Raw genomic sequence first — 23043 nt, forward strand, 5'->3', positions numbered from 1 at the left:
CAGGAAAATTTCAATTTGATGTTCTTTGAAGGAGTTGAGATTACCGCAAGTTTCAGATTATCAAAACTGGAAGGGGGTTCAAGTGGTTCCACTTGAACGTGCTCAAGTGCTGAGCAGGCTGTGAAAAATAGACTGAGCTGTCCTGATCCCTATCAAAGAAGCAATTCTGGAAATAGCCATCGGTGCAGTCAAGTGGGGAGCTGTGTACCTTTATCACTGTTGCTCGACAGTTTGACACTGCCATGACTTAGGCCATCCGGTTAGGCACCGAAGGAATGCTCGTGTCATGGAAATAGAGGGGAAACAAACAGTAAAACATTTAAAAAAGCAGCGTTTTTAACAGCTGAAGACATCTGAGCGTCATCATGGGAGGGTGAGTTTCACTGGGGAAATTTGCGGTCAAGTACTGAGGGTGTGTTCACACACTGCTAAATCGTTGTCGATTTTTTTTCACAAAATAAAGTGCAGCGACCAAGTGAAATAATATCTTGGTATAAACATTTCTGGATGTGGTTGGACAGCCTGGACAAATGCAGATTTCTCTGGCACCGCCTCAGTGGTTCTTTTGCTTGGACAACTTACAGATTCGAAAAGAGTTCGGGTGACCCGGCAAAAAGAAACTACCAATTTTTTTGTGTGATTGAGTCAGGAATAGGGAAGTGCCACCCTTCCGTGTTGAAGTTGGACACAAGGCAAGTTTTCCGTATTGTTCTGTGAGCAAGGGGCCGTCCAGAGTCAGCCTTGTCCGCTTGGTTTTCCAAGGAAATAGGCGGGAAGTTACAATCGAAGAGAATGGGGATTTGTCAGAAACTATTCTCCCTCGTCGAGATCCTTGTAGGTCTGCACCAGATCGCCAGTGCCTTCTACGACACTGCTCTGTTGATGCTGGTCCAGGAACGTTCCAGTCCCAACTCCACAACGACAGAAAGCCGAGCCCAGCAGCAAGGCGCAATCTCTCAGTTCTACATGATCTATAGCCTCCTGTTAAGGCTGAGCCCTCTGTTGTTCACTTTCTTCCTGGCCAAATTGGGAGATCAAAAGTCCAGGAAGATCACCATTTGGGTGCCCCTGGTGGGATACCTGGTGTCCAGGTCTCTGTTGCTCTTAGTGATCCTCTTTGACCTCCCCTTGCAGGTGATGTTTGCTACTGCTCTGCTGAATGGTCTGAGCGGGGGGTTTACTGCTTTCTGGCCTGGGGTCATGGCCTTAGCCTCAGACACTTCCTCACGAGAGAAGAGATCTATCAGACTTAGTAGAGTTGAGCTGACCTATGGATTGGCAGGAATGATTGGAAGTATTGCATCCGGCCATCTCTTTACCCATTTGAATATCTCGCATGCCCAAGGTGCTGGTCTGATGGCCTGCAGTTGCCTTTTTTATGCTCTAAGCTTAATTTACAGCATTTTCGGGCTAAAGCCCACGCAAACGGGAGCTGGTAGCCAAGGCAGCCCGTTGGATCAAGAAGAGCAGGAAAATAATGTTCGGATTCCACGAAATGCAGCTTGGAATCGATGTCAAGATGAAAGATCAATGTTATTGCCTGATCAGAACAATACAAGGATTCAGGGTATTCTTGGAGGTAACATGTCCATGAATAAAATCACACTCGCACTGCTGTTCACAGCTGGAGTTTTGTATGGTTTGGGTGTGACCGGGGGAGTGGATGTGCTATCGATATTTGTACTGAAGGACCCTCTGAATTGGAATGCTATCTGGGTTGGTTATGGCAATGCCATGGGGTATGCTATCTTCCTCACCAGCTTCCTCGGAGTTTGCATTCTTTCCAAATATTTGAAGGATACTTCTTTGATTGTGATAGGAATGCTGTCATTTTCCATCGGGATGCTGATCATGGCCTTCACAAAGTGGACCTTCCTTTATTTTATTGGTGAGTTATTTCATTGGCTGGGTACCTGGGTTTTTCTGGACTAAACTACTTTTGGGTCCAAACATTGTCATGCAATGTGTAATATATGGTGCAGTAGGGAGGGATGTTTGTAAATTTGTGGTTATGGAGAGATAAATGTATCAGTTCCAAAATTAACATTCGGTAAGAAAGCCCAGTGTTTTTCTTTAATCTTTTGTAGTCTAATCACAATATCCTGTTCTCTTCCTACAGTTTCACAACTTTTTTTTACTTAAAACAGTTAGTATCCAGACAGTATTTAGTTCCATAGTCTCAAATATGGCTTTTGATACAAAAACATCTTCTACCTCTCAATCCCAAACTAAAGATTCTGTTTTATTCACCTTGTCTCTTTGCATTGCCAACTTGCTGTGAAGAAAATTCCTCTACTCCATTTAAAACCTTGCTGCTTAATGTATTCTTTTTGTCATATTCTTGCTTTCTAAATTTATTGTACCACACTTTATCTTTCATGTCTACTATGCCCTCCATTAGGGATGTGACGGCATAGTAGTAATGTTATTGGCCCAGAGGTTTGGGCAAACATTTTGGTGACCTAGGTTCTAACCCCACCACTCAGTTATATCTGGAATTAACAGCTTACCTAACACTGACCATGTAACCATTGTCAATTGTTATAAAAATCACCATCTGGTTCAATTATGCTCTTTTGAGAAGGAAATCTGACATCCTTACCTTGTCTGGCCTAGATGTGACTCCACACCCACAGCAATGCGTTAACTCTGAAATGGCCTAGCAAGTTATTGCGTTCAGGGGCAATTAGAGATGGACAACAAATGCTATCCATGTCAGCAATGTCCTCATCCATGAAAAAATAAAAAGAAATCACTGTTTGAGGTGCGATATCAATACTTGACTTTGATATCATGCATCATCTTTATACTGTCATAGAGGTGAAAAGAGTCACGTAACAGTTTGAAAACAAGATATCAAGTTGAGTTAATTGAATTAGAGGCAAAATCATTTAATTGGTGATAAGGAGTGTCAACACCAGAAGCCTTGTCTGAAATGAACACCCACAATCATAATAGCACTTGCTTAAGAGATTCACCAGATCCTCCTGAACCTGCTATATTTTATCTTGCAGCTCGAGCTGTGATGATGTTTGCCCTTATTCCTCTGCCTACAATACGATCTCTGATTTCTAAGCAGAAAGAAGACAATTCATACGGTTAGTATTACAGATGCTGCTAATATTTGCCAAAATGGCCACTTATGCCATGGTTATTTTACTGGTATTATTAGGAATGAAAAGTAAAATTTATTAACAACTTAATTTCTTGATGTGGTGCTGCTTTTCTTCATTGTACAGAACACATGCAGTATTCTGGAACTGAATTTGGGAAGGTGCTCTTTTCCCAGCTCAGGGGCCCTAGCCATCTGTACATCTTCCTTCTCAAAATATATTTGCCACCATACATGTTCACCCATTTCTTGCCCACCATTCTAGCGACTTATTAGGCCAGGAAGCATCCAAAATTGTGACTCCACATGGATTAAAAATGGGTTAGACTAAATGTTGCCCAGCGTCCGTCTGTCCAATACCTGATGAGATTGGGTCAGAGAAAAGAAAGTAAAATTAAGTACAGTGTACGACCTGACCCCATCCATTTCTGACCAGGTTAATATTTTCCCCAGTTAACCTTTGAAGATTTGCATTAACTCTGTACAATCTTTGTAATATCATCTTCCCATAGAGGCATAGCTAACATTGAAAGTAGAAATGGTGGGCAAAGTATAACATTTGAATCCAGAAATCAAACATATGAGGCTTACACTTGCTTTGGAGATGGGGATTCAGCAGACGATGACTGAATTGTTTCCTAGATTGAGAGAGATATCCACTCTGTTTTGATTTAGTCCCTTCCCACTTTCCCCTCATTGCCTCAGATTTTTTGCATCATCCATAATAGGCTTTGCATGTAAACTTCTGATTGGCTCATGGGTGATTACTGCTAGTGGTTAATAGTTAAAAATAAACAAGTCACTGTGATTTGGTGATGGAAATATTGATCGGTTGTGTGAAATAACACTTCTAGATATAAAGTAAATGAGAGAGATATTCTGTGAAGCTTATTTCAATCGTCTGCATCTTTAGGAGCATATGAGGTGGTGTTAATGAAACAATCTGAGGGATTGGTGTGTTGGTGTCTGGATTTCTCCTACCTGCAGAAGTCAGAACTAAGGGTAACTCTCAGATAAGAGGTTAATATTTGCGATTGAGATGAGGAGAACTTTTTTTTTGTCCAAGACTAAATAAGTATTTGAAATTCTTTATCTTGGACAACTGTAGATACTCAGTTTATAGAATGTATTTACAAGACAGAATGATGGCTTTTGGATATGAAGGAAATTAAGGGAAGAGCAAGAACTGTGAGAGAACATGACAGCATGGTAGGTCAGTGGTTAGCACTGCTGCCTCCTGGTGCCAGGGACTGAGATTTAATTCCACCCTCAGGTGAATGTATGGAGTTTACATATTCTCCCTGTGTTTATGTGGCTTCCCCCCACAATCCAAAGATGTCTAGGTTAGGTGGATCGGCTGCCCTGTAGTGTGGTGGTTTAGCTATGGGAAATATGGGGTTACAGGGATGGGGTGCGTCTGGGTGAGATACTCTTTGGAGGGTCAGTGTGCATTTAATAGACTGAATGGCCTGCTGCCGCACTGTAGGGGATTCTATAATAAGAGATATATATCAAGATCTTATTGAATGACAGAACAAGGTTTGTGGGAGCGTGTGACTGATTTCTTATGTCCTTCACTCTTACTTTAAGGAAAACTGTTTGCCATACTTGAGATTTTGCTCACCATGTCTGGAGTCATTGCTTCAATCATATTCCTTAATGTTTACAAGTCAACAAAAGACTGGTACCCTTCCATCTGTTTCAGTCTGTCTTCTGTCATCAGTTGCCTGGCAATTATTCCCATGATGTGAGTAAAATAGAATTATTAATATATTTGATCATCTACTGCTGCAGTTGTATTAAAGTTGGGAATGACGTTTTGTGATGACGACTTTTCCAAACCACTGGGTTTTGTAAAATGAATGAGGAAAGCAAATTGAGGACAGGTTTTTTTTGGTAAGGAGAAGATTATCCTAAATACATGTCTGAGGAAGCTGCATGATTATGAAAATTTGATCTTCCTCCTTTCTAATTTTTAAAATTAAAAAGCAACACCTGAAGGGTTGGTGGGAGTAAGCTCAAAAGTAACATTCAAATGACAATTAGTAAAACAGTGGGAAAGGAAATAAATTTGAGAGTTTTGCAGAAAGGTCAGAGAGAAAGGAAACTAATCAGAAAAGACCCAGAAAACCGATACAGTGACAATGGGCCAAATGGCTCACTTCATCACTGTCTTTCAGGAACAGATTTACACTGGGAATTCATTTAGCTCAGTTGGCTAGATTGTTGGTTTACAGAACAGTGTGATGCCAACAGTGCAGGTTCAATTCCCATTATGGGTTTGAGGTTTCCATGAAGGACTCCTTCTCAAGCTCTTTCCTTGCCTGACGTCTGGTGACCCTCAGATTAAATTGTCAACAGTTGATTCTCTCAAATGTGGGGGCAGCCCCTATGGTCTGGTGAGACTATGATAATACAACACAGATTCACACTTTAAAACAGCCCCATGAACAATTTGTTGTACCCAGAGTCATAGAGATGTACAGTACGGACACAGACCCTTCGGTCCAACTCATCTATGCTGACCAGATATCCTAAATTAATCTAGTCCCACCTGCCAGCACCCGGCTCATATCCCACCAAACTCTTCCGATTCATATACCCATCCAGAAGCCGTTTAAATGTTGCAATTGTACTAGCCTCCACCACTTCCTCTGGCAGCTTATTCCATTCCCGTACCACCCTCTCCATGAAAACATTGCCCCTTAGGTCTCTTTCAAATCTTTTCCCCTCTCATCCTAAACCTATGCCCTCTAGTTCTGGACTCCACCACCCAGAGAAAAGACTTTGTTTATTTATCCTATCCATGCCACTCATGATTTTATAAACCTCTATAAAGGTCACACCCCCAGACTCCAACGCTCCAGTGAAAAACAGCCGTAGCCTATTCAACCTCTCCATATAACCCTGGCAACATCATTGTAAATCTTTTCTGAACCCTTTCAAGTTTTACCACATCTTTCCGATAGGAAGGAGACCCGAATTGCATGCAATATTCCAACAGTGACCTAACCAATGTCCTGTACGGCCACAACATGACCTTCCAACTCCTGTACTCAATACTCTGACCAATAAAGGAAAGCATACCAAATGCCTTTTTCATGAGGTAAAAACAATGACTGTAGATGCTGGAAACCAGATTCTGGAGTAGAGTGGTGCTGGAAAAGCACAGCAGTTCAGGCAGCATCTGAGGAGCAGGAAAATTGACGTTTCAGACACGTCGATTTTCCTGCTCCTCGGATGTTGCCTGAACTGCTGCGCTTTTCCATGCCTTCTTCATTATCCTAACTACCTGTGACTCCACTTTCAAGGAGCTATGAACCTCCACTCCACGGTCTCTTTGTTCAGCAACACTCCAGAGGACCTTACCATTAAGTGTATAAGTCCTGCTATGGTTTGCTTTCGCAAAATGCAACACCTCAGATTTATCCAAATTAAACTCCATCTGCTATTTTCTCAGCCCATCGGCCCATTTGATCAAGATCCCATTGTAATCGGAGACAACCTTCTTCGCTGTCCACTACACCTCCAATTTTGGTGTCATCTGCAAACTTACTAACTACACCTCTTTTATGAATCATTTTGACGTGAGTATAAAAGAAGAAAAGTAGTGGACCTAACACCGATCCTTGTGGCCCTCCACTGGTCATAGGTCTCTAGTCTGAAAATAACCCTCCACCACCACGTTTTAATAGATTCTGGTTAGCGCTGCTGCCTCACAGTGCCAGGGTCCCAGGTTCAATTCGAGCCTTGGACGACTGTCGGTGTGAACGTGTTGGGCCAAAAGGCTTGTTTTCCATACAGTAGGTAATATAATCTAATGTGGGACTGGTGAAGCTACATTAATTTCAGAGGCTAAAGTGCAGAAGGGCATGTTAGAGCAGCACCAGACAAGGTATGAGGCTGGTGAAGCCAGGCAATATACAGATTTTAGCTGCCTGAAACACCCTACCCACTATTGAAATAGCCAGTTACATGGATTTTTTTTCAAGAAATCTCAAACTATCCCTCCAAGGCTGTGAATGTTGGAGAATCTCAAGTGAAATTTATAATGTTACCTAATTCTCATCAAGGATCTAAAGGGTAAAGAGAGGGGAGGTGTAATCAGTAACATGGAACAGGTTCAAGCAGCTTTTTCCCATCACCTCAGATTTATATTTGCAACACATTTTCAAAATTCAGCCTATTATAGATTTTTAAATTAGTATTTGCTTGCTCCTATTATGATCTATCAATGTGTAATCTGTGCTACTTTATTTGCAGCTTTGTGGAACGCAGACTGTCCAGTTTTCCATAATACGGGGATGAAACCCAGACATGGCTTGTGAAGAAAGGAGCGTATACATAGCTCAATTGTTTTGGTTATAATACAGTGACAGGTACAGAATCCCAAGCCAAAAATAAATTTTGCCGTGTATTGCACAGGATGAGATCAGGGAGTATAAAAAGTTTAGTTCAAGTGCTCCCTTCAAGATGCTACTTCACTGTTCACTAGCCCTGTGTCAAATACCTGAAATAATTTATCACTTCCCAACGCTAACGGAGTGTAATCTGTAATGATACTATGACTTAAAAAAAAACAAAATATACCTCCATGAAGAAAGGTCACGCCAGAAGCACCGAACAGTCTACTCAAAGCCAGTAAACTGCTTGAGGCATTCAGATTTATTTTTAAATTGAAACAATAGAAGCAGCTGGAATGATGGGTCAAACTGCCATAGAAGTAGGATTTTAATTCTACATCCTCTATTTGCTGGATTGGAAAGCTCTGATTCCTTTCTTTGATACAGCCAACAAAGGTTTCTCTTCCTGCTGCTAGAATTATACATGAAACAATCTATTTTACTGAATTTGCCAGTGTCAAGGATGAGGTTGAAATATTGCTATAGTGGAAGAGTGATACATAGCAGTAGTTAGTGTACATATTGTTTTAATAGAATTATGGTTAAGCCAATTCTTTTGTTCTATTTTCACACTGTAGTATATAATATAAAGTGCAGTTTGTTTAGTTTAACCACTTGAATTGCATCTGGAAGGCAATACTTTACTTTTAAAATTAAGAAGGTTAGGTCTAGGGTACCTTAATACATTTTGAAGGGGGTTTGTTCTGGTCCAAAAGCTGGGATCAAAATCTCTAAATCCAGGTTGAGTTTAGGATAATTGGACTCCAAAGATGGTGAGTGGAGAGTGTTGGTATTTTTTTTTAAATTTAGGTAATGTACGTTATTTAAAGCAGAGTATGCCTTATGTAATAATGGCTCTTTTTCTCAGTTTGCTGGGAGTGGAAGAAAAACATTGAGAGTTTTACAGAAAGTGAGCAAGACAAACCTTTTGAAATTTAGAGACAAGCTGGAGTTTGGGTTGCCTTTATCCATGCAAAAAAGGAGGTAATTGCAACAGTAGTTCAACATTTATGATTACCAGAAATGCCATCAAAATAATTGGAAAATGGCTAAAATGCAATTGCAAAAGTTAGTCATCTGCATTATGATTGAAAAAAAAAGATAATTGAACTTCAATTATCTTTCAGAGACCATGTCTGATTAAATAGTTGAGGGAAAAGAAACAAGAACAGGTGGAAGTCAAAGTGGGTATTTTTAGTTCAGAGAAATTTTGTGAACTACACAGAAAGATGAAAAACTGAAGCAATTGTGTCAAAAAACACAGATGAAGAATGAGTGTATCTGAGAATATAATCTTAATGAGAGTCTTGATGAGAAATTGGAGACCATTATATATTCAGACAGATGAAAGACAGAAAGAAGTTCATCAAGTTGCATTATTGATATGTTATAGAAAGGAAGTGTTGCTGTTGCAGGTAGCGCATGAGTTACCAGGTGGTTATTTGACAATAACGAAACTCAAGCCAGTGTACAAAAAACATTTTTATTGGCCTATCCTGCATAAGGATGCATTAAAAAAAAACTTTGGCAGGCATGTCACGTGTATCAAGTAATTGGAAAACCTCAGGCAGTGACAAATCCAGCATGCTTAATTTCCGTATTTGACAAAGAGTCTTAATTGATTGCAAAGGACTCCTCCCTAAAAAGAAAAATTGGGAATCAATACTTGACCATAATGGATAGATCTACTAGATTTCAAAAGGCCATTCCATCTCAGTATCACATCTAAAAAGGATTTTAGAAGAGTTACTCAAACATTTTACAAGATAAGTTACCCACAAAAATACAAAATTGGATCAAGAATCAAATTTTTGAACAATTTAAGCAAATTATGGATTCCTTAGCAATAAAACAATTCAAATCCACTATATTCATCCAGAATTGCAGCGAGTATTAGAATGGTGGCATTAAACTTTAAAGGTCACACTGCGGGCTTGTTGTCAAGACTGTCCAGAGGATTAGTTTTCTATTTGTACTTTTTGCAATTAAGAATGCACCTAATAATCAAGTACATTCAGTTTCCGGGCATGAGGTGAGACCACTGAAATTAAAGGAGAAATTGATGCGTAAGAGACCACACATTTGGACTGTGTATCAAATTGTAGGGAAAGATTAAATAGAGTGGGCCAGTTGGTTAGACAGCATTTGAAAGTAGCGCATGTAATGAAATAAAGCAAACAAGAGATCATAAATTCATCATTTTGATAGTGGAGTGTTAGTTACATCTAGTGGTAGGTAAACCTTTAAAGAGCAAGGGTTAGTGGGCCTGATCAATTGAAAGGAAATCAAGCGAGGTGAAATTTATGATCAGAATGCTAGCTAGGAAGAAATTTATCATGTGAATGTGCTGAAAAGATATTCAATAGTGAAGTAAAAAAGGAAGATATTTTACTGGTTGCAACAGTGTGAAGCAGCAAAATCAGATATTTTGAATTAGACATTCCTCAAACTAAATTGGACAATGAGAAAGTTGTCAAAAATTGGGACGTATTACTGAGTTATTTCTAGAGGAAATCAAGTGACCTGAAAGAGTTATTACAAATCACTTGGGGAGATGTGGGTGAAGCTAGGACATAATCTAATTATGCACAATGTAGATACAGGAATGCTGTTCCAATTAAGCAACATCCATATAGATTAACCCTTTAAAGTCAGTACTGGTTCAAAAATAGGTTAAACACATGCTCAAAAGACAATATAATTAAATTGCAGTGAATGGACCACATGCATGGTAGTGGTATCAAAACCAGATGGGACCCAACAATTGTGAGCTATCACAAAGTTAATGCAATTACAAAATCTGATTCATATCCTATTCCATGTTTACAAGACCCATTAAAAAAAAGGTGAGAAAACTGGGTGGCTGAGGGCCCCCCTGGACTTTCAAATTGGCACAGATTAATTATGGAATATATCCCCCTTGACTTCCTCACAAATATGGTGCACCGAAAGACTGAATTATTTTATGACAGCCCTTTTTGAAATTATATAAATGCAGATATTTCGGCTATCCTAACAAGGGCTTTTATTTAGTGAAGATTTCAGACCGGGCTGCTCCGGGGCCCCTTGGGAGAGGAATCCTGCGCGAATACGGGTTTTATTATATTTGATGTTTATACATTCCAAGCATGTAAGAGACTTAGGTATACACTCTGGTTAGTTATAGGTTAGATTAGTAGAAAGTTGTTTTTTTTTCTTTTCGTTTTTTTTTGTTTTCTTTCTTTCTCTTCTTTGTTAAATTATGACTATTGTATATATGATTTAATTGTACATCAATGTTTGTATTTGAGAGTTTTGTTTATTTTTGTAAATTTGCAAAAATGTTAAATTTCAATAAAAATATCTACAAAAAAAAGTGAGAAGCAAACTATATTTTCAAATTGGACTTACTCAGAATACTGGCAGGTAACTTTACCCAAAAGAGCAAAGGAAATTTCAGCTTTTGTGATGCCAGACTGCACCAGTTTTAAGTTACACCTTCTGGTAAGAAAAATATGCCTGCCACATTGCAAAGATGAACCAAGAGAGTCATTTCAGGATTACCCAACTAACTATCTGGTGATTTTCACTCAGGCACGGAAGGAATATTTGGAGTATCTATCAGAATTGCTTGATCTAGTTTGGCAGGCAGACTTAAATGATAAACCTGACATGGGAAGTCAGCATGGAGACAATGGTCTAATTAGCCAATTTCCACAATGTAGGGACTCTAATTCTAAGAGAAGCAGCCTGAATAGGTTGGGTTAAGCTTCCACACAAGCAGGGTTGAGTTCTCTCTCCACAGTTGCTAAGCTTTTGAAGCTGGATGTGGAAGCTCTTATTCCTTTCTCTATTATAGCTAAAAGCTGGTGTTTTCTTCCTGCTGCTTGAATTGCACATGAAATCCATTTTACAGAATTTACATTTGCCAAGGTTTTTGGGATGTTACTATATTGAAACAGTTAAATTCATAGTAGTTAACCTGTTATTTTATTAAGCCAGTTCTTTGTCTAGATTTTAGCTGCTGTTTAAAACTAAGATGTGTTTTGTTTAAAGTCAAGTAATTTGGCCAAATTGCATCTAGATTGGAACACCTTCCACTTACCTCTAAAAATAAAAAAGTTAGAGTCTAGGCTATCTTAATATTTTGAGGGGATTTGATCAGGTCTATAATAAATTAAATGACATCTGACAGTTCTCAGGTTACATTCTGTTACCCACAGTACCAAGACCATCCTGCACGTATACATCAGTCTACATGTGATAAAGTACTTTGGCCAGGATGCTGTACTGAATAACAAGGAGTCTCTCAGCACTCATTACTATAGACAAAATCAGGAGAAAGTTTGGACTGCAGATCCCTCTCACCACACACACACACACACAACCAGAGAAAAGATCTGGTCTGTTTATGCTATCCATACCTGATTTTATAAACCTCTACAAGGTCACCCTCAGCCTCTGACACTCCAGGGAACAAACACCCCAAACCTATTCAGCAGCTCCCTATTGCTCAAATCCACCAACCCTAGCAACATGGTTGTAAGTCTTTCCTAAACCCCGTCAAGTTTCACAACATCCTTCCGATAGGAAGCTGCAACATTACCTCCCAACTCCTATACTCAATGCTCTGATCAATAAAGGAAAGCATACCAAATGCCTTCTTCACTATCCTATTTGCAACTCTACTTTCAAGGAACAATGAACCTGCACTCCAAAGTCTCCTTGTTTAGCAACACTCCCTTAAAGTGTTGAAGTCCTGCCCTGATTTGCTTTTCCAAAATGCAGCACCTCATTTACCTAAATTAAACTCCATCTGCCACCCCTCAGCCCATAGGGGTCTTGATCAGATGGACCAATGTAATCAGAGGTAACCTTCTTCACTGTCCACCACACCTCCAAATTTTGGTGTCAGCTGAAAGCTTACTAACTATACCTATACTCACATCCAAAATCAATTATACGAAATACAAAAAGCAGTGGACCCAGCATCGATTCTTGTGGCACTCCACAGGTCACAGGCCTCCAGTTTGAAAAGCAACCCTCCACCACGACCCTCTGTCTTCTACCTGGTGTGGAGTGGCAGGAGATCAGGATATATTAAACAGAGCATTTTGTAGTCTTTACCATGGAGAAGTACATGGAAGACAAATGTGGGGAAATAGATGGTAACATCTTGAAAAATGCCATATTACAAAGGATGAAGCACTGGCTGTCTTGAAACACAAAAGTGGATAAATTCCCCAGGACCAAATCAGGTGTATCCTAAAACTCTGGGAAGCAATTGCTGGGCCACTTGCCGAGATATTTGTATCAAAAGTCACAGGTGAGATGCCAGAAGGTTGGCTAACATAGTGCCACTATTTAAGAAAGGTGGTGAGGAAAAGCCAGGGAACTGTAGACTGGAGAGCTTGATACTGGTGGACAAGTTGTTGGAGGGAATCCTGAGGGACAAGATTTACATGTATTTGGAAAGGCAAGGACTATTTAGGGATACTCAGCATGGCTGCGTGCATGGGAAAATTGTATTACATACTGACTGGCTCCTCACTTTGAGCAGTAGTGTCAACTTCTGCTGTACCGAAATGTTAAATGAATGTTGAAATGATGTGAAACATTACCAGTCTCTGGAAGAGCGTTTTTCATTTTACAAGTGTGAGGATTATGGTTGATTTTTCTTCAAATTTAATTTTGCACTGATTTTACAAAGAATTAAACATCAAAAAGATCCTTGTTTCATCATTTCATTGACGAAATAAATTCCAAAAGGATTAACAACAAGCACACTCCCTGCAAAGTCTTTCACGCTCACATTACATTTGACATGAGTGCATCACACCATTTTCTTCCTCTGCTCAGGACACGCCTACATGTAGAAATACAGCTTACGCTACTCTATTTCTCCCTCTTCAGAATCAACCCCAATATAACAGTCACTGAGGAACATGAAGATTGTGAGACAGCAATTCACAGCTCATTTCCTAATTGGGCACGTCATGATGGCAGATAAAATTCCTTTGTTGGAAATTAATGGTAGTGTCACTGGACCAATAGAGGCTCAAGCTAAAGCTCTGTGAACAAGTGTTCAAATTCTAACATGATAAATGGCAAAGATTGAATTGCATTCATAAACAGTTAAACTCTGATGACAACTATGAAACCACTTATAAGTAACATCCAGTTAAGGAAAAGATCTGTTTTTATATATGGAACTTCAGAGACAAACAACCAGAAATACAGGGTCACATTTTGAAGACAAATTAATTTTTCCCCAGGTTTGAAACTCTCCCTTAAAGGTGGTGGTGATAGATGTAGAGGTTTCAAATATTTTTATAGAGACAGAGCGAGATAGGTGTTTATTGAAGTGGGTGAAAGGTGACCAGAGCTTGGCAGAAATGGAGTCATTTAATAAAATTATACTTATTTTATTTTGATAAGAGCACATTCAAGGGCCTAATGCTGCTCCTCATCTGTATGAGAATCCAAACTTCTATAAAGCCCAAGAAATAAAACAGATGAACCAATCACTATTGTTCTCCTCCAATATCACGATTAAAATCTTGGAACTCAGTACCTAATGGCATTCAGTGAACCTACACAGCAAGAATGGCAGCAATTCAGAATATGACTCACCACCATTTTCAATGGAACAGTTCAGGATGGTTAATAAAATGCAGGTCGACCAGTGGCACTCATCGCATGAATGGATTTTTAAAAAATTTCAAACTCTTAGCATATGACATCCAATTCTATCCAGTATCATTTCACTTCTGTTGCTTTGTGTGCCATACCCCTCAATAATGCTGCCAAAGCCAACCACACCTTCAGCTCTTCTCCACAACTTCCTCTACACTTTCCCTGTCTGTCAATCACCCACTATAAACACCATTCAAAATTCCACCTTCCCTGGTAGTCTTCAACTACCTTGGCCCAGTTTTCAGCATGATACAAATGCAAAGTAATGGCAATGCTTCATAATGAAAGCTACAAATGACTAATAAGCTGCTTAATCTTTGACAGAAAATGTGCACACCCTGCATGTTAAAGAAATAACCCTTTCTTTACTTTCCTCCTATTTTTAAAAAAGGATATCTTTCACCCTCAGCACTATTCTAAAAGCTCTGCAATCCTTCATCTGAACAGTCTTCCACAATGAAGTCTAATCATTAAAGTGAAGTAGCTTTTAATATGAAAACAAAAACTACAATAGCAACTTAATAGAACATAGAACAATACAGCATAGAACAGGCCCTTTGGCCCACGATGTTGTGCCAAACATTTGTCCTAGCTTAAGCACCTATCCATGTATCTGAGTGCCGCTTAAAGGTCACCAATGATTCTGACTCTGCCACTCCATTCCATGCCCCCACCACTCTTTGGGTAAAGAACCTACCCCTGACATTCCCCCATACCTTCCACCCTTCACCTTAAATTTATGTCCCCTTGTAACACTGTTGTACCCAGGGAAAAAGTCTGGACTGTCTACTCTATCTATTCCCCTGATCATCTTATAAACCTCTATCAAGTCACCCTTCATCCTTCCCCATTCCAATGAGAAAAGGCTTAGCATTCTCAACCTATCCTCGTACGACCTATTCTCCATTCCAGGCAACATCCTGGTAAATCTCCTCTGCACCCTCTCCAAAGTTTCCACATCTTTCCTGAAGTGAGGCATCCAGAACTGCACACAGTACTCCAAATGTGGCCTTACCAAGGTCCTATACAGCTGCAACATCACCTCACAACTCAATTCAATCCCTCTGCTAATGAACGCTAATACACCATAGGCCTTCTTACAAGCTCTATCCACCTGAGTGGCAACTTTCAAAGATCTATGAACATAGACCGCAAGATCCCTCTGCTCCTCCACCTTACTAAGAACCCTACCGTTAACCCTGTATTCCGCATTCTTATTTGTCCTTCCAAAATGGACAACCTCACACTTGACAGATATGATGCAGAGCTGGGCTGAGAAGTGGCAGATGGAATTCAACCCTAAGTTCCTTTGCAGCTGACAACAGCCCTCCTCACTATCCACAACTCCAACAATCTTCATACCGTCTGCTAATTTACTGACCCACCCTTCGACTCCCTCTCCCAAGTCATTAATAATTACAAACAGCAGAGAACCCAGAACTGATCCCTACGAACTCCACTTGTAACTGGGCTCCAGGTTGAATATTTACCATCTACCACCACTGACTTCGACTGGTTAGCCAGTTCTATCCAACTGGCCAAATTTCCCACTATCCCATGCCTCCTGACTTTCCGTATAAGCCTACCATGGGGAACCTGATCAAATGCCTTACTAAAATCCATGTACACTACATCCACTGCTCTGCCCTCATCCACATGCTTGGTCACCACCTCAAAGAATTCAATAAGACTTCAGGCAAGACCTACCCCCCTCAAATCCGTGCTGCCTGTCCCGATTCAAGCAGGGTCTTTCCAGATACTCAAATCCTATCCCTCAGTACTCTTTCCATTACTTTGCCTACCACCTAGGTAAGACTAACTGGCCTGTAATTTCCAGGGTTATCCCTATACCCTTTTTTGAATAGGGGCACAACATTCGCCACTCTCCAGTCCCCTGGTATCATCCCCATTGACAGTGAAGACAAAAAGATCATTGCCAATGGCTCTGCAATTTCCTCTTGCTTCCTACCTAATCCTAGGATATATCCCGTTAGGCCTGGGGGACTTGTCTATCCTCAAGTTTTTCAAAATGCCCAACACATCTTCCTTCCTAACAAGTCTCTCCTCTAGCTTATCAATCCGTTTCATACTCTCCTCTTCAACATGGTCCTTCTCATTTGCAAATACTGAAGAAAAGTACTCATTCAAGACCTCACCTGTCTCTACTGACTCAATACACAGCAGTACATGCTGTAAGAAAACCTGCCACTCGACCTCCCTTTTGAGTCCATTGCATTGACAAGGAACTGTCCCTTTCAATTCAAGTGAACAAACTAGAAATGTAATTTCAGACAGCTGCTTGATTTATGGGTAGTTTATAAAAAGGTGAGAACTGTAAATGGGGGAGATTGGAGCCAAGAGTGTGGTGCTGGAAAAGCACAGATCAGGCAACAGCAAAGGGGGAAAATCTGTATTTTGGGCAAAAGCCCTTCATCATTAGGTGGTTTATAAAGAGGTCATACACAAACAGAAGTTTAATTATTCAGTGTATCAATTTGGCTAATATTTAATTCTCAAAATGAAAGGAACATGGAAACAAATACTTAGAGGTATTGATAATACAAGGATTATATTATGGGACTAATTACCTGTTCAAAGCCCAAACAGCAACTGGGGAAGATAAATTAAGCGAACCTGAAAATTTATATATTAAAAAAACTGGGGGTATTCTTGCACAAGCTCATCTGGTTCATGAATATCCTTTAGAAAAGGAAAAGGTGCTGTCCCTAACTGGTCTGGCTAACGTGCAATTCTACTCCACAGAATGGCCAAATCAGAACTTCCCTCTGAAATGGTCTCAGCAAACCGGTTTATTCCAAAAGCTAGATTCTCAAATTAAGGAATAGGTTAGTGTTACCAATAACATGCACATCTGCTGAATTACCATTTTAAGAAAACTCAGCCCATTAACCTAGTTTTGCTATTTAACCACAAATGTTTGACGTTCTAAAGTGTGAACAAAATATAAATGCAGATTTTAATATTTTCCCCCCCATTTCAATAGTGGCATAAACGTTTGGTCCTTTTCTGGAAGTATCAAAAGATAATTCCTCCAGTAAATCCATCACACAAAGTAGAACATGATAGGATTGTGGCTACAATTAACTCTAAAGCTTAGTCTCATGATTGCTATGGTTGGTTTTCACACTTTTCTTCACAAACAGATTTCACAAAAGAATTCTTTTAAAAATATCAAAAATTGTAAAAAGGATACTTTCAACATCAGGGGCCCAATTAGGACTCTTCCAAAGAAATTTGGCACATGTTGGCAAACTGGATTACCACGTTCAACTAGATTATTTCCACAGATGCATTAATAAAATGAGAGTTGAAGTAAAAGCATTTAAAAAAAGAGTACGGGCGTGAAGAGAATGAGACAGAACAGTGAAATATCAAAGTTTTGTTTCCAAGTCAGTGGCTCCAAAGTTTGCAGCTGACACTTGCTACTCAAACAATACCATGTTGCATTCAAGTACAAATTTATTGGTCCAAACATTTAAAAACCCATGAAGATAAATGCATTAGAACACCATCTGTATACTATTACCTTAAAAATATTGTAAACACCTTTACAGTACATACATTATAGGCAGCCACAAAGATGGAGTCAAAAATGCAAATACAGGCAATGTTCTTTCAAACACTTTACTTGGGTTCAAAGCTCATCATTACAACAGTAGAACCTTCACTACAACTGGAAGACAATGATCTAGTACAGATGCAAAACAAAATCCAAATCATTAAAAATCTGCAAACCTTTCCAATAAAAAAAAGGGAAGAGGAGCAAGTCTACACAAAGGCAATAGCTTCCAATTAACTACAAAGAATGAGTGCACCTTACAGTTAGGTTGATCACTTTAGTGTTAGGGCTGTGGACAAACTTCAAATCATTTTAAAATCTATTAAATAGAATGTGGAAAATAAAAGCTCAATTAGTACCATGATTAAAATTGCACTGGAACTGGAGATTAGAAATTATAATTGTAAATAATTTTCCAAAGATTTCTTATAAATCCTTTGAACAATTTGACACATTTGTCGATGCTCTGCCCTTCAACTAAAAAAAAAGCGCACAAGCCACCATTTAAGTTCAACAACATTCTGGAAGAGGAGCAGATAGTGCGTCAAATCATAGGCTGACAAACCTAGAAATAACTGCTCAAAACTTTGACAAGTTCAGTCATTCACTGGAAGAGATCTCAATTTAATTCCTTCATCAAGGGAGGAGGACATGGCAGCATTATTGATATGGTTACTTTGAAGACTTGGACTAAATGATTGGAGTGCATAAATCCCATCAAAACACGATTTGTTTTTTTTTCCATTATACAGGTTTCAGGATTAGGAATATTTTCCAAACTAAGATTGTAAGAGAAGGTTTTTTTTTTGCGCAAGTGTTCACTTACAAGTCTTCAAAAGAAATCTGACATGTTGATGAACACAAACCAGATTAGCACATTCAACCAAATTTCAGATGCATGACTAAAAATGAGAAACAATGTAAAAGGATTAAATTGAAGTATGTCCACATCTCAATCTGGGATTACAGTTGGATATTGCAATGAGCTGAACAGGTTTGAAAGGGCAAGTGCCCTTGTCATCCACATAATACAAAAAGACCACTTTCATTTTGTTCCTTTCAAGTTTTGTTACAAAGCTAAGTTTCACTTTGCACACAAGAAACCAGCCCTGAAAAAATAAAAGTCAGTACTCTGTATAGCAGAAAAAGGTGTTGAGTCAGTTGTTAGAATGTATGGCCAATATACCAGAACATGCTATTGAATACAGTCTGCCTGTTTGAATGCCTGAGTGCTACTAGGCATGAAGCAGTAGAAAGTGAATGGTCAAACTTCATTCTGAGCAGGCCAGTGGACTTATTGGTCAGAGTATCATTGTAGGAATGCAGTACTGAAGTGGGACAGATATATGAAGACTACCAAAAAGTGCAATACACTGGCTGTTAATGTAATATTTAATATATTAAAATGGTTTCTTCCAGCATGAATAAATGTAAACTGATGATCTTAAGTTGGCTTCTGGTTTAATTCAACTCATTAATTGTTCCATATTATTATTAAAGTCACATGTAATGGTGGACAGTGCTGTCGGTGCAAATGGTACAAGCATAGACTGGTTGAGCATAATCAGCATGTTGCTTCATGCAAATGGTCAACAGAACATGTCTGATGCCATCTGCCAATTAGGATGTATGGCACTCATACTAGAACAAGATACAAGCACTGAAATTGGCAGATTGTAATGCCCAGGTATGCAGACTGTGCTTCACCAGTCACTTGGGCCATAAACAGTTAAAAATCACAACACCAGGTTATAGCCCAACAAATTTATTTGGAAATACTAGCTTTCAGAGCAGTGTTCCTTAAGCAGCGAACTCATGGGGCAGGATCGTAAGACAATTTATAGCAAGAGATCAGTGTCAATTACAGCAATATATTGAACAAACCTAGATCGTTGTTAAATCTTTCATCACTTAGAATGGATTGCAGGTTTCGGTTCATTAGCATGTCTTATGATCCTGCCCCATTAGTTTCCTGATGAAGGAGCAGCACTCTGAAGGCTTGAACTTCCAACTAAAACCTGTTTGACTATAGCCTGGTGTTGTGTGGTTTTTAAAAACTTTGTCCATCTCAGTTCAACATTGGAACCTCCACATCATAAACATAGATTGAACATTCCCAGACTCATGCTGTCTGTTGCAAGCCTCTAATATTATGTCCAGTGTTAGGTGCAATTCTGCTGTTGGACCTGCACTGAATAATCTGAATTGCAGTGAGAATTATACAGAAAACATTTTAAAGTTAGCTGAGCTTACAATATGATGCATTTACATGTATTAAAACTAGTTGAAAACAGTTTATCTTGCGTTTGTCCTTTTTGAGTAAGATCACCTGAAATTCCCAAACCATCACAATTATACTACTGGCAAAAAAAAAGGTAGTGTCAAGAAGATGTGCAATATCAAATTTTGAATGAAGGCAGTGACATCTTGAGAAAGGACATCTTCCAAAAAAAAAGGGATGTTGTAGTTCTGTTCGCCGCACTGGGAATTTGTGTTGCAGACGTTTCGTCAGCTGTCTAGGTGACATCCTCAGTGCTTCTGGTGATCTTTCCTCTGGCATTTGTAGTAGTTTGTATCTGCCGTTTCCGGTGGTCAGTTTTAGCTGTCCGCTGCAGTGGTCGGTATGCTTATTAATTGAATCTGTAGATGAGTGCCATGCCTCTAGGAATTCTCTGGCTGTTCTGTTTGGCAAACAGAACAGCTAGAGAATTCCTAGAGGCATGGCACTCATCTAGATTCAATTAATAAGCACATCGACCTGGACCCAATATACCGACCACTGCAGTGGACAGCTGAAACTGACAACCGGAAACGGCAGATACAAACCACTACAAATGCCGGAGGAAAGATCACAGAAGCGCTTCACAGGAGGCTCCCAAGCACTGAGGATGTCACTTTGACAGGGGACGAAACGTCTGCAACACAAATTTCCAGCTCGGCAAACAGAACCACAACGAACACCCGAGCTACAAATCTTCTCCCAAACTTTAAAAACAAAGGGATATTAACTTATGACAATTGCCAACTTGCAACACCATTATTTTTTGTAGACAGGTTCTATGCAGGCTTCAACTGAGACAAATAAATCAGAAATGCAGAAGACCACTTCCTATACTATTAAAAGCAGCATCAAGTCAGCAACTGAAATTCAGTTAGAAGCAGGACATGAAAATAAAACCACTATATTGGAGATTGTGTTGGGACATGAAACCATGGATAGGATAAACTGTGCAGAAGGGAGTTCATCAAAGCCACCTTTTGCAACATTTGGGGAGGGGGGGGTTGGGTTATAACTTCTAACTATCAGACTGAGACCAATAGTTTTATTGAAATATTGGGATCGGCAGAAGCAAAATAATAGTGATGGAAAGCTGCTCACTGTCTGTCTCTCCACTCTTAAAGTCAAGCTGTGGGCTCTGTTTGATGAGCTTTGAGTTTACATCTCCAAAAGCAGGTATAATTCTACAGGAAAGCTCCAGTTTCCATAGTAATGCTACTAGAAGGAAAACAAAACATGAAGAACATTGTAGCCAGAAGTGTACAAATCCTACAGCTGGAACAAACTATCGGCCACAAACTGAACTTCTCCTTTCTTCCCTTCCTCAACCCCAGCTTCACATTTGGTCAAACCTACCTGCTTTAAGTGGATGGTGTGTGGGGGGATCGAGTGCTTTTGTTGTTTTCAGGAGCTTTAACCAGACAACGTTTTTACCCAAATTGATTTCAGAACAATAAACTTGACATGCCCTTGCTTTGTTTCCTGTTGAGTTTATAACATCTGACTAATTCCTTACAACCGTTGCAGAGTTCAATTCATATTAGATTGGGAAGTCCATCTTTCAAGTTTAAATAAACACACTTGTTCCAATCAAAAAAGGAGGAAAGGACAGTGTATAACATGGTTATTTGGTTGGCAAGTCGACTCTGTGCACAAGACAAATTGCCATGGAGAAAGTAATGGGAAACTTCAAGTTCATAAGTAATTCAATGAAAAAACCGATACACAATTTATTTGAAGACAATGGATGCTTGTGTATGTTACTTTGAGCAAGTGTAAATGAGCACAAATGATAGTTGCACTATTAGCTTACTCAGGATTGTTCAAGTGCTATCCATTCTTAAGTCACAAAAAGCAGACATTTAGTTTTGAATTTTGCATGTTGATTGGTTGATCTGTATTTTGCCCAGCACATACTGAAGGGACATGCTGATTTGATGATCAAATTGTTGGAATGTTGTTCTTCTAAGATATGATGGTTACATTCTTGTGCAACTGGGCATTACAGAGGAAGAAAAAGCATCACACTTCAGAAACAGTACATAAGTGTTGGCAATGTAATCATGTCTCAAACAAATGTTTTAAAAAGTTAGCACTTTAGAAATAATTTGCCAATCGTTAAAACCATGTTATAGCATAACCACCTGTACATAATTGTTGATTGACAACCATAAGCAATAAATTAGCAAATTAGTCAAGAGTTTTACATTTGCTATTTTTAACATAATGAATGCAAGATTAAAAGCATTAGCAACAATTCCCTTTGTCGGTAATTTCTGAATAATCAAATTCCTCAATAACAACCAGTCACCAACTTTGACAGTTGTAGACAACAAGGTTCTGTGCAGATTAATTTTAAGTAACACTTTTCTGCACAAGAGAAAATTGACCAGTGGCTGGTTCTATTAGACAGAATAATGAGCAGAGGGAGTACAGTACCACTGTCTGGAAAGAGAACACAAAAGTTTGATAGTGACAGTGGCAAGGTTACCGGACTGGGTAATCAAAAGACCAAAACAATCCTGAGGGCAATGGCTGAACAACAGCTGCTGATGGAATTCAGTTTCAAATAAGAAATTGAATTCAGTAAACAAACTATCAATTCTTGTCAAAATCCATTGGCTTACTCATTTCCCTTACTGAAGGGAATTTATCTGGTATACCATACATGTGACTTTTGACACAGTAGTGACATTGACTGAATGGCCCATTCAACTTAAGGTTTAGTTATGGGAAGATTGAATTTAAAAAACCCAAAGTGTAGTGGGAGCCTAATAAAGGGATATCCTAATTCTATAAAGATATTCCTTTCAAATAATTGACTTGGAACAGCTTAAGATATGCAATGCGACCATTGAACACCTATACCTAGATTTACACCATTGCGCACCAATTCCAAACCCCCAAAATAAGTTTAATTTGGAAATATACATTATAGAATAATCTGAGAATTATACAAGTGACTCCATGATTGTGAATGCTCCTGCTGGTATTG

The 23043-nt window shown here is 39.2% G+C and overlaps 1 protein-coding gene across 1 annotated transcript; it reads left to right on the forward strand.

The window, feature by feature from the left end:
• Positions 1 to 564: 564 nt before the first annotated feature.
• On the forward strand, positions 565 to 10688 carry LOC132828623 (solute carrier family 46 member 2-like). The gene is made up of 4 exons (XM_060845676.1): positions 565 to 1888; positions 3015 to 3098; positions 4703 to 4859; positions 7376 to 10688. Exons 1-4 carry the CDS (start codon positions 793 to 795, stop codon positions 7407 to 7409), a joined length of 1371 nt encoding a protein of 456 aa, XP_060701659.1. The 5' UTR covers positions 565 to 792; the 3' UTR covers positions 7410 to 10688.
• Positions 10689 to 23043: the final 12355 nt, after the last annotated feature.

Source organism: Hemiscyllium ocellatum, chromosome 2 (genome assembly GCF_020745735.1).
Source record: "Hemiscyllium ocellatum isolate sHemOce1 chromosome 2, sHemOce1.pat.X.cur, whole genome shotgun sequence".
NCBI lineage: Eukaryota > Metazoa > Chordata > Chondrichthyes > Orectolobiformes > Hemiscylliidae > Hemiscyllium > Hemiscyllium ocellatum.